Consider the following 12,708-nt stretch of genomic DNA (forward strand, 5'->3'; position numbering starts at 1 on the left):
ACACAAATAATTAAATAATATATATATATATATTTAGTAAAATTATTTTGTAAAATAAAACAAATGAAAGCCAGTCTGTAAAAAAAATGCTTTAGGAAGTGATTTAAAAGCGACTACTGACAGATAAATAAAACACATCGACGCCATACTTTATGGTGATTTAACTGAATCTTTAGGTCAAAATGAAACCGTCACGTTCACAGTCGCTATAACACGCTGCAGAATTGATGCAATAGCTCGTGCAGCTGTCCACCAATCAAAATGAAGCGCAGTCACAATCACCCGGATGTACTCCTGAAGCACTTCCTAGTCAACACATTTGCATGGTAGAACCTAGAACTATTGAGCTGTCGTTACACTGATAGCAAGTCGTTTACACAACAGCCATGCCGGGCCCGGACAAAGAAACGGATCTGACGGAGAGAATCGAAGCGTTTCTCACCGACCTGAAGCGTGGAGGAAGCGGGACGGGACCGCTCCGGGGCTCGGCGGAGACAGCCCGAGAGACGACAGCCCTGCTCCGCAGGATCACAGCCCAGGCTCGGTGGAGCAGCGCTGGTACGTCATGCTACTACTACTGTGTTTGTTAATGTACAGTTTACATCCCACGTTACAGCGGTGCAGAAAGCTGTCATTGTAGCTGAACAGTGAGGACTTTAGTCAAACCTGTAGTAACGGCTGCAACAGCTGTCAAAAGTATATTTTACAGTAACATTAACCTTCCATTTTCTCCATTACCTTTATTTAGAGTCTATATATTTTCTTTGTGAGACTGTTCCCTTAACTGAGACACAAATAGAGTTGTATTAATCTGTAATTTTGTGTCCCAATACTTTATCTGAATCTATAGTATATATGCACACATGGTATAATATAATATATGTGCAGAGGAAACATTATATATGCATGCAGAATAAATGACGGTGATTGCAATGCATGTGCGTGAGAATACAGGGTACCATAACATGCTTATTTTTTATTATAAATAATAAACTGTTTCACTCTCCATTCATGTAACCTATGAATAAAAAAGACAAATGAGTGGTACATCAGTTTTGGATGGGCTTTGCAGGTTTGGAGATGTTTGTCAAAAAGCTTTAGCATTTAAAAAAATATATAATTTCCACTCGAAATGTTCTCTTGTTTCAGGCGATCTGATGGAAATAATCCGTAAGGAGGGGAGGAGAATGACGGCCGCGCAGCCCTCAGAGACCACTGTTGGTAACATGATCCGACGGGTGTTGAAGATCATCAGAGAGGAATATGCCAGGTGAAGACGTAACAGACTCACAGCAGTTTAAACCAGTCACTCCACTGGAATGTCTTCCTGGATAAATGTATTTGCTGTCGTAGCACTCGTGTTGTTTGTTGACTATATCTACTGTTCCCCTCTCTCTCTAATGTCAATGAAAGTGCATGTAGTGTGTCTGCAAAAACGTTCGATCTTTGCACACTTCCCCCTTCCTATGAGCTTGTTTGCTCTGTTGTGTTCTTGAAGATCTCGAGGCAGCAGTGAAGAGACGGACCAGCAGGAATCCCTCCACAAGCTGCTCACCTCTGGAGGACTCAGCGAGGAGAACTTCAGACAGCATTTTGCGGCACTCAAAGCAAATGTCATCGAGGCCATCAATGAGTTGCTGACTGAGCTGGGTATGTTTTGGGGGGTTTTTTAAAGGGGAAATTTGCCCGTTTTCAACCTTTTATCTAACTATCCGAGTTCGGGACACCTGCAGTCGTCACTGACGGTCTCTGGGTACATCCCAAGTCTCTTATTTGTCATTTCCTCGCTCCTCGCTTGAACGGAAGTTGTTCTGCGCCGCCATATTGACGGACGTCCCAAAGCTCTTATTTCTGATCGAGGAGGGATCTCCGAGGAGCCATGAGCGAGGACACATGAGAACAGCCTTCCAGGAAGGGTTTTAAAGGCCGACACGCCCCCTCATTGTTCGTCAGTTATGTGATTGGACGCTCCAGCTGACCACCGCCGTCATCAGAAACAGACGTCGCTTCACGTGACGCAACTGAGCAAAGGACGTCTCATGTCTCTTAAAACATATTTTCCTCGTTTCCTCTCTCCTCGCAAGGAAAGGAAGCAAGTGAGTGAAACGAGGATGCAATTAAGAGACTTGGGATGTACCCTCTGTGTCTGTGGGGCGCAGCTGCAAAATCTGTTGCTGTTTTGTATAGCAGTGATATTACCGTTGTTTATTTATCAGACGTGGCAAACTCTCCGCTCACGCGCAATGCATCCTGGTACATGTAGGCACAGCCAGCACGGCTCAGCAGCAGGAGAAATCAGCTTTCTATTGTACATATAGCACGCTCTACAGACTTTAGTTCTTCATGGTTGAATACCACCATCACTGATGGGACATACATATAAAAGGTGGCAAATTTTCCCTTTTAACAATCAGGGCATGTATCAACCAGCTGGTACTCTGTATTGTCTGTATTTACTCTTTGCTGTTTTCTCCCTCCACCACTTTTCAGAGGGAACAACTGACAACATAGCGATGCAGGCCCTGGAGCACATCCACTCCAATGAGGTCATCATGACTATCGGCCGCTCTCGCACGGTGGAGGCCTTCCTCAAAGACATTGTACGCAAACGCAAGTTCCACGTCATCGTGGCAGAGTGCGCCCCCTTCTGCCAGGTGGGAATAACGCAGCAAAGACACAAGATACAAGAATTTAGTGTTCCTGAGATTAACGGTTGTTCTGATATTTACCTTATTTGTTCTTCGCCTCCCACCAGGGACATGTGATGGCAACCAGTCTCTCAAAAGCCGGCATCGAAACAACCGTGATCACAGACGCTGCCATATTTGCGGTCATGTCTCGCGTTAATAAGGTATTTAACGCCACAGAAGACTTTGAAACAGTCGTGTCAGAGCACGCGAGTTAACTTGTGTGTGTGGGGGGGGGTCTCGTTTCAGGTCATCATTGGTACGCAGACGGTTCTGGCAAACGGCGGTCTGAGGGCCGTTAATGGGACACACACTCTGGCCCTTGCAGCCAAGCACCACTCAACACCGCTGATTGTTTGTGCTCCCATGTTCAAGCTCTCGCCTCAGGTAAGAAGACACTCTAGTCTGCCAGGTATCCGTAACTTCTGCTGACGGCAAGATGACGACGGAACTATTTTGTGTCCTTAGTTCCCGAATGAAGAAGATACCTTCCACAAGTTTGTCTCTCCACATGAGGTGCTTCCTTTCACTGAAGGTAACGCTGACATTCCTCACAAAGTGTCACTTTTAAGCCTTTAAAATGAACGTTGCTCCTTTTTGTAGGATAATAGTCCTCAAGTTCATTTTCACAGTTTCAAATTTGTATTTCAGGTGAGATACTCTCAAAGGTGAACGTGCACTGTCCGGTGTTTGACTACGTCCCACCTGAGCTCATCACTCTGTTCATCTCCAACATTGGAGGACACGCACCGTCATACATCTACCGACTGATGAGCGAACTTTACCACCCAGAAGACCATGAGCTTTAAACCAGTGTAATTAATAAATAAATGAATAAAACAATGTTTGATGCAGTCATGTGTGTCTCTTTTGATGAGTTACTGTGTGCTGTACTTTAGGAGTTCTACTGGGAGTGTTCCTGGAACTTGTTAATACAATGGTGACGCTTTATTTTTGTACTTTCAGGCAATATGATGGCATAACTCAAAGTCACAGTAACTTGCTGTAAAAGTAAAGCAACTAGTTGCCAGTAGTTTACTGTAAACTTACAGACAAATGTGTTTTCTTCCTCTACAGACAATACAGTACTATGATGTAAATGTTCCAGCTAATCAAAAGTTGGTTGTGATAGTTTATTTTAAGAAGTAGGATAATTCAACCCATAATACAACACGTAATATTTCAGTTCATCAGAAAAATTAATTAACACGGTGAATAAAACCTTCATTATATTCTGGTAGAAGCGTCATGGCTGAGAAATACCGTATGATGATATAGTTGCATGTGTCCTCCAGGGGGAGGCAGTGTAGCACACTCAGAACAGCTGGTCTGTGAGGGGTTTTCATGTGAATAAGAAGATAAAGAAACAACGATGAAGCTGCTGTGTGCTGTAAATATATAATGTAGCGTGTATGTGTGTAAAAGGTAGCTCGTAGATGTGTTAAAAAGACTGGGTCCCGCTGTATTACTCAGGCTGCACTACAGCGTCTATTCACAGGCGCGATCCCACTACTGAGCGGCACGGGGGCTTTGACCTGCTCCGTTTCCGGCCTGGGCCGGTGCACCCCTCCTTAGACGACCTGGTGGTCCCGAGCTCCCCCAGGAGCACCATATCGATACCGAACTTAATGCGGACACCCGATCGGCATAGTGCACTGCAGCTCAGAACTCCTGAGCTCAAACGGTCCGCCAGACTTAGCCTCCCAGCAACTTGGATTACAGGCGCGCGCCACCGCACCCGGCGAGGAACACAGACGTTCACAGGGCTTTTGAGTTGGACTACGGTGACGTCATCACGGAGCACGTTGCAGCGGCTTCTCGTGGCGGGAAATAAAACTGCAGCTTCAGAGAGACGAAGGCCATAAACCATCACACATAACCTGAGGATAATGTGCTTATTATGCCTCTTTGAATGACATCATATTTACATATAAAGTCTGTTTATATTGATCTTTATCTTTTGTATGTAACAGGCTGATCTGCATCACAGTTTACCGTCATTACTATCTGTCCACTCTCCCTTGTGCACAGAGCAAATGAATTAGATTGATAACATTCAGCCACTAGATGTCCCACTTTCCTATTCCGGTTCTGTTGCATTCACTTCACAACAAGTGGTTGGAAGTTCTGTCAACCAGGTCTGGAGCAGGAGTGTGGATCTTTAATTATAGTACATCTGTTGTGTATTCGGGGTTCTGCACAGTAACTTAATACATGAGATAAACCAAGAACAAGTATGTTGCACAACCTGCATCTTTCACGGTGCGAGATTCATGTATCCTAATCTGTGGTAATTTTGGCTATCTAGTGTTGTAGTGCAGGGTATACAGCATCATTTATTCCCATTTATTTCTTAGTCGCCCACCCACTTCTTAATCCCCTCTGAGAATTATATATGTATTTTAATATTTGTCAACAAAAAAAATGATATGACCTGTAAATTCAACATTGCAATAAAATTAAACATGTAAAAATGTAATTATGGGTTATGGTTATGGTTAGCATTATTTCACCTCGGCATCGGTAAAATAATTAATAGATAATCACAGGTTTAATGCACCACACTGGGCGTGCACGAAAGCAACCCAAGTATACAGGTGTGCAGGTGTACCGCTGACCCCAAACAGCCACGCCCAACTAACGTTACGTTGCGAACAACAGGTGCATTCTGGGTCAAAATTTGCCAACATGCTATTTGCTAAATGCTGTCATGCTGATCCTCCAGTTGTGACTTTTGAGGGACTTTTTTTTTTTACCACCAGTGATGTGAGGACGTTCTCCTGTTTGTGACGTTAGTTGAACCTCAGAACAGACTAGGAGGACTTCACGGTTCACGAAGCTGCCAAAATGCCGTTCAGATCGTGTTTGATAGTCTGAGGTCAGACAGGTGAGTATACATCAACACACTGAGTGTGTGGCTGCAGCAGCTGTAGAGTTTTTATTGTTCGTACATGATGCTTCATTTGGCTGTTTTTCACGTGACAGGTCTGTCTGGTGTCCAGATATTTATTGTCTGAGTAAGTTGTTCTAGTGAAGCTACACAGAGGAAGGTGGTGTGTATGTTTATTTTTTCTAATCAGTTTTAGGCTACACACATGCTGCAAAGTATTTATTAGGACTGTTGAGTGTCTTTTTTGTTGCCTATTTATGTTTAACGTACATAAAGACTATAATATGAAATCACTGTATACAATATTACAATTTTCTCCCTCTTAAGCCAAATGTTGGATGCGTGCAGGCTGTTTCAAAGCTCTCTATAATGTATATATAATATAATATGTATATTAAAACTCATTTGGTGTTATTTTATGATATAGGCAGGTGATGGAGGCTACTGTAAGTAATATAAAGAAACACCAGACCAACTGACATACACAGATAAACCAAAAGACAAACCTCTGGATTTTTCATATATTGTTTATTCAATTAACTGTAAAAAATATTCTTTAGACTGCAGGAATACAATTCTGATGAGGAAATATACAGAACCTCCTTCCTAATCTGTTTATTTATTAACCGAAAAATTGGATATTTAATTAGATGCTTTAAGCAACCTAAAATATCCACTGTGTGTCTTTTCTTTTAAATCTCCTCCTTAAATCAAAAACATAAGGACGAGGACATGACCTCAGAGTCGACATACTTAAAAATAAAGAAGTGTAATGTTATATCTAACCACATGGTGACTCCCCACCCTGCTTTATTCAAAGGTATAAAACAGCTCTCCTAACTCAAATCCACGGGGGGTTTTGGTGTGTCTGCCAAGTGTAACGTGTTGAGTGGTTGGATGTGAAGGCTTGGGATGAGGGTCAGAGGGGAGCATGAGAGGGGCTCTGGCACCCCGCTACGGTCTAACAGAGAGAGAGTGCATTGTTCTCTGACCTAAATTTCTTGACCTGGAACTGCAGAAAAAAAGAAGGTCTGAATGAATGGGTACGCAGCAACATGTCTTCACTCTCCACTGCCCCACACTCGCTGGTCAGACCATGACATCATCCAACTGTCAAACAACATTTTCTGACAATTAGCCCCTCTGAAAGAATAAGACCGCTAGGACTGCAACCAGCAGTGTAACATATCTGGTCTCGGGTTTAAAATAGATAATGATTCATCCAACTTGAATCAATTGTGGCTGTGACTGCCTAGTTATTGGTAGAACATCCAAAGAGAGAGTCAATGACTTTCATCCTTGGCGTCTTTTCGGATGAATTTAGGTATTTATTAAGGATTCTGCCTCTAGCAGCAAGAAGAGACTACTAACGGTGCCCTTGAGGAAGACACTGCTGTAGAAAATGTTTTGGTAATATGCCTTGATCTTATGTGAAAAATGACTATTGGAACCTGGAAGAAATAAGTCGGCTACATTTGGTAACTGCTGTGCTTAAAAGTGCCAGAACAGCAACAATTAATACAGATGCAGTCCACGTAAACCTTGAAGGAGTTGGATGAGAAGTCAAGGTTCAAGGTAGCTTTTGTTGTCTCCTGAAGAAAAAAACATCTCATCTTAAAGGGCCAGTGTGTAGCATTTTGGTGGCGCTTTTTGCAGTAACGGAATAAAGTATTTATAACTATGATTTTGTTCGTGTATAATCAGCTGAAACTAAGAATCATTGTCTTTTTGTTAGTTTAAACGGAGCGGGTCTTCTTCACAGAGTCCGCTGTGTTGCACAGCCATGTTTCTACAGTAGCCCAGAATGGACAAACCAAACTATGGCTCCAGTGAGAGCCTTTTGTGGTTTTACGTACAAGTAGGTATGCGAGTGCAAAAACGCGGTACCACCAGTCGCAATCTGACATTGTAGTCCCTACAGTCACTGCTGCTCAGTGGTGGAATGTTGTTGAGTACATATTGCAGTACTGTACCATAGTACAATTTTGAGATTCTTGTACTTTACTTGTATAAAATGAACATTTTGTTAATATAATTAATTAATACAAACGGACTGTTGCAAATGGACTGTTCTGCATGATGAGTAATTCTACTTGTTGCACCTTTTCTTAACTACTGTTACTTTGCTTGTAACGGAGCGTTTCTTTGTCGTATTGCTACTTTTACTTCAGTAGAGATCTGAGTACTTCTTCCACTATTGCTGCTGTTCCCTGCAGATCCAGTAGTAGTCCTCAGTGAGTCACATGATTCTCACCTGCCAACACACACTGACCCCTCAATGCCCTTAATCAGCCTTTCAATAAGCAGTATACTGTAAAAATGCCCACAGACACTAGTTAGCTGCCTGATTGTCAGTGCAGCGTCATGACTTTGTGCTCCAGCTACATGTTTTTCTTCTACCTGCCTCGTCCCTCGGCTGTCTGTTGCCTCCTTCTGTCTCACTCTGCCTTTGAGTCTTCACCTTACTCACTCAAACACCCATTTGGATCTGACAGAACAACGCACTGAGTTTACCGTCTTTGGCCAGCAGGCTCATCATCAGCATCTCAAACACATCCAGTGTATAGGTGTGTCTTGGCGAGATCCCGCTTGTCATTTTTTTTTTCTGCACTCACAAGCTCGTCTCGGTGCGTTGAGGAGGAGGAGGAGGAGGAGGAGGAGGAGGAGGAGGAGGAGGAGGAGGAGGAGGAGGAGGAGGAGGAGGAGGAGGAGGAGGAGGAGGAGGAGGAGGAGGAGGAGGAGGAGGAGGAGGAGGAGGAGGAGGAGGAGGAGGAGGAGGAGGAGGAGGAGGAGGAGGAGGAGGAGGAGGAGGAGGAGGAGGAGGAGGAGGAGGAGGAGGAGGAGGAGGAGGAGGAGGAGGAGGAGGAGGAGGGTGGCAGATAAATCTCATTCTCTTTTTCATCACGCTGACTTCATTCTTCACAGTCCTTTGATGAGACAGGGGAGCAAACCTGGGAGGAGTCTGGAGATTTACGGCCGACAGAACTGTGCAGGCCATTAAAGCCCAGCATCCTGCTAATGAACAGTCGGTGCAATCACACCGAGAGGAGTACAGTATGTACAGAGCTCATCGATCCAGTGCCATCCTTTGGGACGTGTAAGCTGTAGTCTGACCCTGTCGCATGAAAGGACAACAAGATTCATCCTTATTTTCCAACCAGAGCTCATGTTGAGTGAGATGATGTTGGATATCTGACCTCAGGCTGCATGTTGAGAAGCAATCGCTAGAGTTTGGGAGGCTTCTGCAAAATGGCTACGAAATCATCAAAATCATTGTGCTTCCCCCCAAACATACCCCCCCCCCCCCCCCCTTACGGGTATTGACGTGCAGCCCCAGCTGTTGCCTCGTGATGCAGAGCTTCAAACTGTGCAGCGTCTCGTCATCAGAGCGGTGGCGTCTCATGGGAGAGTGGAGATGAGTGCTGTAATTAGCGGGGGGAACGAGGCCAGCGGCAAGCCGAGGTGTCCCGCGGGGCCCCCCCCCCGGAGGCCTCAGGGGACTTGAAGACGCGTGGCTAACCTGTGGGGCTACCTGTAGCTTTTAATGCAGAGTCAAGTGCTGATTTGTTGCATCTAAAGCGATGAAACAAACAGGTTTTCCCTCATAAATGTTTGGAGACAGTATAGAGGTGAATATGGATTTGCTTTTGAATTCTACACTTGCGATCAGAGCAGGTGGAGAGAACATTACTCTCACTTTATATATATATATATATATATATATATATATATATATATTTATTTCTCAGTTTTATGTCAATTAAAATTAGATTTTTGTTTTGGAAAGGGCTGCAACTAACGCAGTTTGCTCTATAAAATTGTCCAAAGCCCGATATGATGTCCTAGAATGTCTTGTTTTGTCCACATCTCAAATGTATTCAGTTTACTGTCACAGAGGACTAAAGAAACTAGAAAATATTCACACTTAACATGCTGGAGTCAGAGAATTTTTACTTTCAAAACATTTATTAAAAAAAAAAAGATTAATTTAATAGTTGACAACTACTCGATAAATAGATTAATCGTTGCAGCTTTATTTTTGGAACGTCAGTTGGATGAAATAACTAATTTACAGTAAAGATCTTGGAAATTGTGTTTTCATTGGTAATTTTATGGACTAAATGTATCGATTAAATAATTGATAGATTATTTAAAATATTTTTTAGTTGAAGCTCTAAAATGTGTTGTTATGCCCTTTCTTCATAAAATAGTCACATGTTCTGGGGATATTTTATTTACAATTTGCCATTTTCATAACTATCCGATAAAGCTCACCAAATGTCTTGTTGCTCTTACACTGTCGGCATACAATAATAAATTCTGTGTGTGTGTGTGTGTGTAGTTTGAAGCACCACTCTGTCTGTCTGTGTCTGCGTGCGCTGGTGTGTGCAGGTGTACGACGGCTGCTTCTGCTCCATCTGCGTCTGCCGCTGATGAATAAAGCCATGAAATAGATCCAGCTGGAGATGTGCGGAGGAGGCTGAGGCCTCCTGGGAAATCATCCACACCTCCACCAGCACCGTGTCCACTTCTCCGGCACCCCAGAGAGCTATCAATAAGTGGGTAATTGAATTTTAAGCACAAACACTGCCGTCAAATGAGCGTCGAAGTGTGTGTGCAATGGGGGGGGATGTTTAGCTGTGTGAACATGGTGAGGCTGTCATTCGGCCCACTGGGGGTTTGCACAGGAAGGATGAATGTTTAATCCATTAAATAACAATTACAGCCTGTAATGGTCCAGAATGGCTGCACTGCTCAAGGGCCTGAAAATGAGTTTGCTTCTTCATGACATAAAGCGTCCGTACATCACTCTGTTTGAGTGAACCAGCATACAGACCTCGAAAGAATTTATGTTTTACTGTGAAAAAACGTTAACACCGTGGATCATTTTTTGGCTGATCCCAGTATTTTTAGGCTCAATATATTTGAATTTGACTACTTTTAGGCCATCTAAATAAATGAAGGATTCAGTATTTCTTCACAATTGAGGGCTTTGAAACTGCTTTTAAATATGCTACTATACAACAATGTGCACAATGACAAATAACAGATGAGACACAAGTCAGACAGTTAGCCTCAGACAACATATCAGAGACGTACTGCAACAGTAACGCTGACACACAAACTAATACTCCAAGAGCATGTTAGGAAAGAAGCGTACCGTACCACTACATTTAATAACAATGCCAGTGTTTTAACTTAATGAATAAAGGGCCAATCATAAGTGATGCCCCTAAAAACAAAATCCATTAATTAGGAGCACTTAAAAACAATGTCAAAAATACAACCACTCGACACACTTTTTTTGTAAATTACTAAAAACAGTTAACAGGCGGTGGACCTTTACTAATGTTTGGTTTGAACTCCTGGTTCTCTCTTCCAAAACATTTTTCAAACCTTGCAATGAATTTAGGAGTTAAATCAACCAAGCAGCTTCTCGACCTTGTATGCAGGTTAACAAAACATTTAATTGGGATTTAATTGCCTAATCATCTCCTGGGAAGTTTCCTGGAAATTGAATTAAAGAAATGTCTTACCCTATTAAAAATATATAATTTAACTCGATAAATGAAATTAAAATAATTAGAAAGTTCACGACTCTTTCTTTTCTGTGTTTTGTTTGGACTTCAACTTCGTGGCCTCAGCATTTATTAAATCCTACCGACGACTCTGCAGCCATTACAAGATAAACGTTAATGTATCTTTATTCCTAATGTTTAACTAATTGATTTATTACCACACTAACTGTATGAGCTGCATAGATGACCTGAACAAAGATCGAGCCCCAACGAGGTGCAGATTGTTTAAACAGAAGCCCACTTGACCTTTTGCAATATTCATCATCTTGTGTAAAATAACTCGTCCCCTTTGAATCAAAAAATTAGATTTTAGTCTGTGGTCATAAGCTCTTTCTCAGACGTGAAGCAACCTTGAAAAATGACTGTATTAAGTAAAAATGTAGAAGCTAAATTCAGTGAACTGTGACAAAGTGTTGGTGACAACTTGACTTAAAATCAAAGGTGGTGCCAATACTTTATTCAGTCAACTGTAAAAAAAAAAAAAATCTCACTCTTAAGAATAAAAAGCAGGCCCTTGTCTTGAGAGTCAGAAGTGAACAGATGTTTGTAGAGATTACATTTCCACTCCGACTGTCAATGAAGTATGTGGACTGCATGACAACATCTTTTTCTGGAGTCTGAGGCTATTAATCCCAGGGTAAATGCAATCAAAACTCTGTTCAGTGTCAAGAAATGTCTCGTTCATCCGGATCATAAAGTTGGCTGACAGAAGGAAGGTCACAGCTAAAGACCTAAAGTTCTGTACTATTCAAATATTCTACAAAATGACACTTTTGGAATTGGGGGGAAAAAGAAAAGACACACCTGGAAATCAAACGGAAAAGAGTTCACATGCTCTTAAAATGCATCACAAAATACAGTGACCGTTTAAATCATCCAGCGTGGCATGAATGACATGATGTCAGTAAAGAAGAAGCTGGTGTTCAGTCCACAGAGCAGCAATCTCAATCAGATGGGAAACTAGGAGCTATTTGGGGGATTAGAAGATTAGAAACAATTAGAGAAGTAAATAGAGAGTTGAGTGCTTGTTTTTAGTTCTGTGCGTCTTTGTAAATGTTACAAATAGGAAATGATGCAAGACTAAAGCTATCATGGTGCTCAAGATGCATACAATAACAGAATATGATTCAGTAAAATAAATTAGCATTGCCTGATCACTGTAGCATGAAGTGTGTAACTTTACCCTCCCGTACACACACACACTCACACACACACACACACACACACACAGCTCCCTGAACACAGTGTGTCAGTGTGATCGTTAAGTTGCACTCGTGATCCAAAGCGAGTTTGCTAGCTGTGGTTTTCTCATGCTGATCACACAATGGCCTGTGTATGGGAGCTGCCTGGTGGCATTGCTTAATTAGGCGAAGAGTTGATTAATTTGCACTAATTGACAGCTAATTAAAGGAGTGAGGGCACATCAGAGTGACGTTCCTCTGAGCGGAGAGGCCTTGACTGCAGCGGATGTTGGAGAGAGGGAGTTGTGAAATATTGAGTCTTCTGGGTACCACCTGCCATTTGAAGTGGCCTCGAACATATGGAGTGTGTG

General features: G+C 42.5%; 1 protein-coding gene across 1 annotated transcript; it reads left to right on the forward strand.

Annotated features, from left to right (window-relative positions):
* The first annotated feature begins 299 nt into the window (after positions 1–299).
* Positions 300–3,532, forward strand: eif2b2 (eukaryotic translation initiation factor 2B, subunit 2 beta). Its single transcript, XM_076083707.1, has 8 exons — positions 300–558; positions 1,150–1,270; positions 1,499–1,650; positions 2,491–2,654; positions 2,756–2,851; positions 2,937–3,074; positions 3,156–3,222; positions 3,339–3,532. Exons 1-8 carry the CDS (start codon positions 387–389, stop codon positions 3,494–3,496), a joined length of 1,068 nt encoding a protein of 355 aa, XP_075939822.1. The 5' UTR covers positions 300–386; the 3' UTR covers positions 3,497–3,532.
* The last annotated feature ends 9,176 nt before the right edge of the window (positions 3,533–12,708 follow it).

Source organism: Anarhichas minor, unplaced genomic scaffold, assembly GCF_050575085.1.
Source record: "Anarhichas minor isolate MPS153535 unplaced genomic scaffold, ASM5057508v1 ptg000136l, whole genome shotgun sequence".
Classification (NCBI taxonomy): Eukaryota; Metazoa; Chordata; class Actinopteri; order Perciformes; family Anarhichadidae; genus Anarhichas; species Anarhichas minor.

What these genes read in the sequence shown, in the direction of transcription:
- eif2b2 (XM_076083707.1), top strand. Translation starts at nt 387, where the DNA reads ATGCCGGGCCCGGACAAAGAAACGGATCTGACGGAGAGAATCGAAGCG. An exon ending in TGAGTTGCTGACTGAGCTGG is followed by an intron (nt 1,651 to 2,490) that starts GTATGTTTTGGG and finishes ACCACTTTTCAG; the next exon opens with AGGGAACAACTGACAACATA. An exon ending in AGTGCGCCCCCTTCTGCCAG is followed by an intron (nt 2,655 to 2,755) that starts GTGGGAATAACG and finishes GCCTCCCACCAG; the next exon opens with GGACATGTGATGGCAACCAG.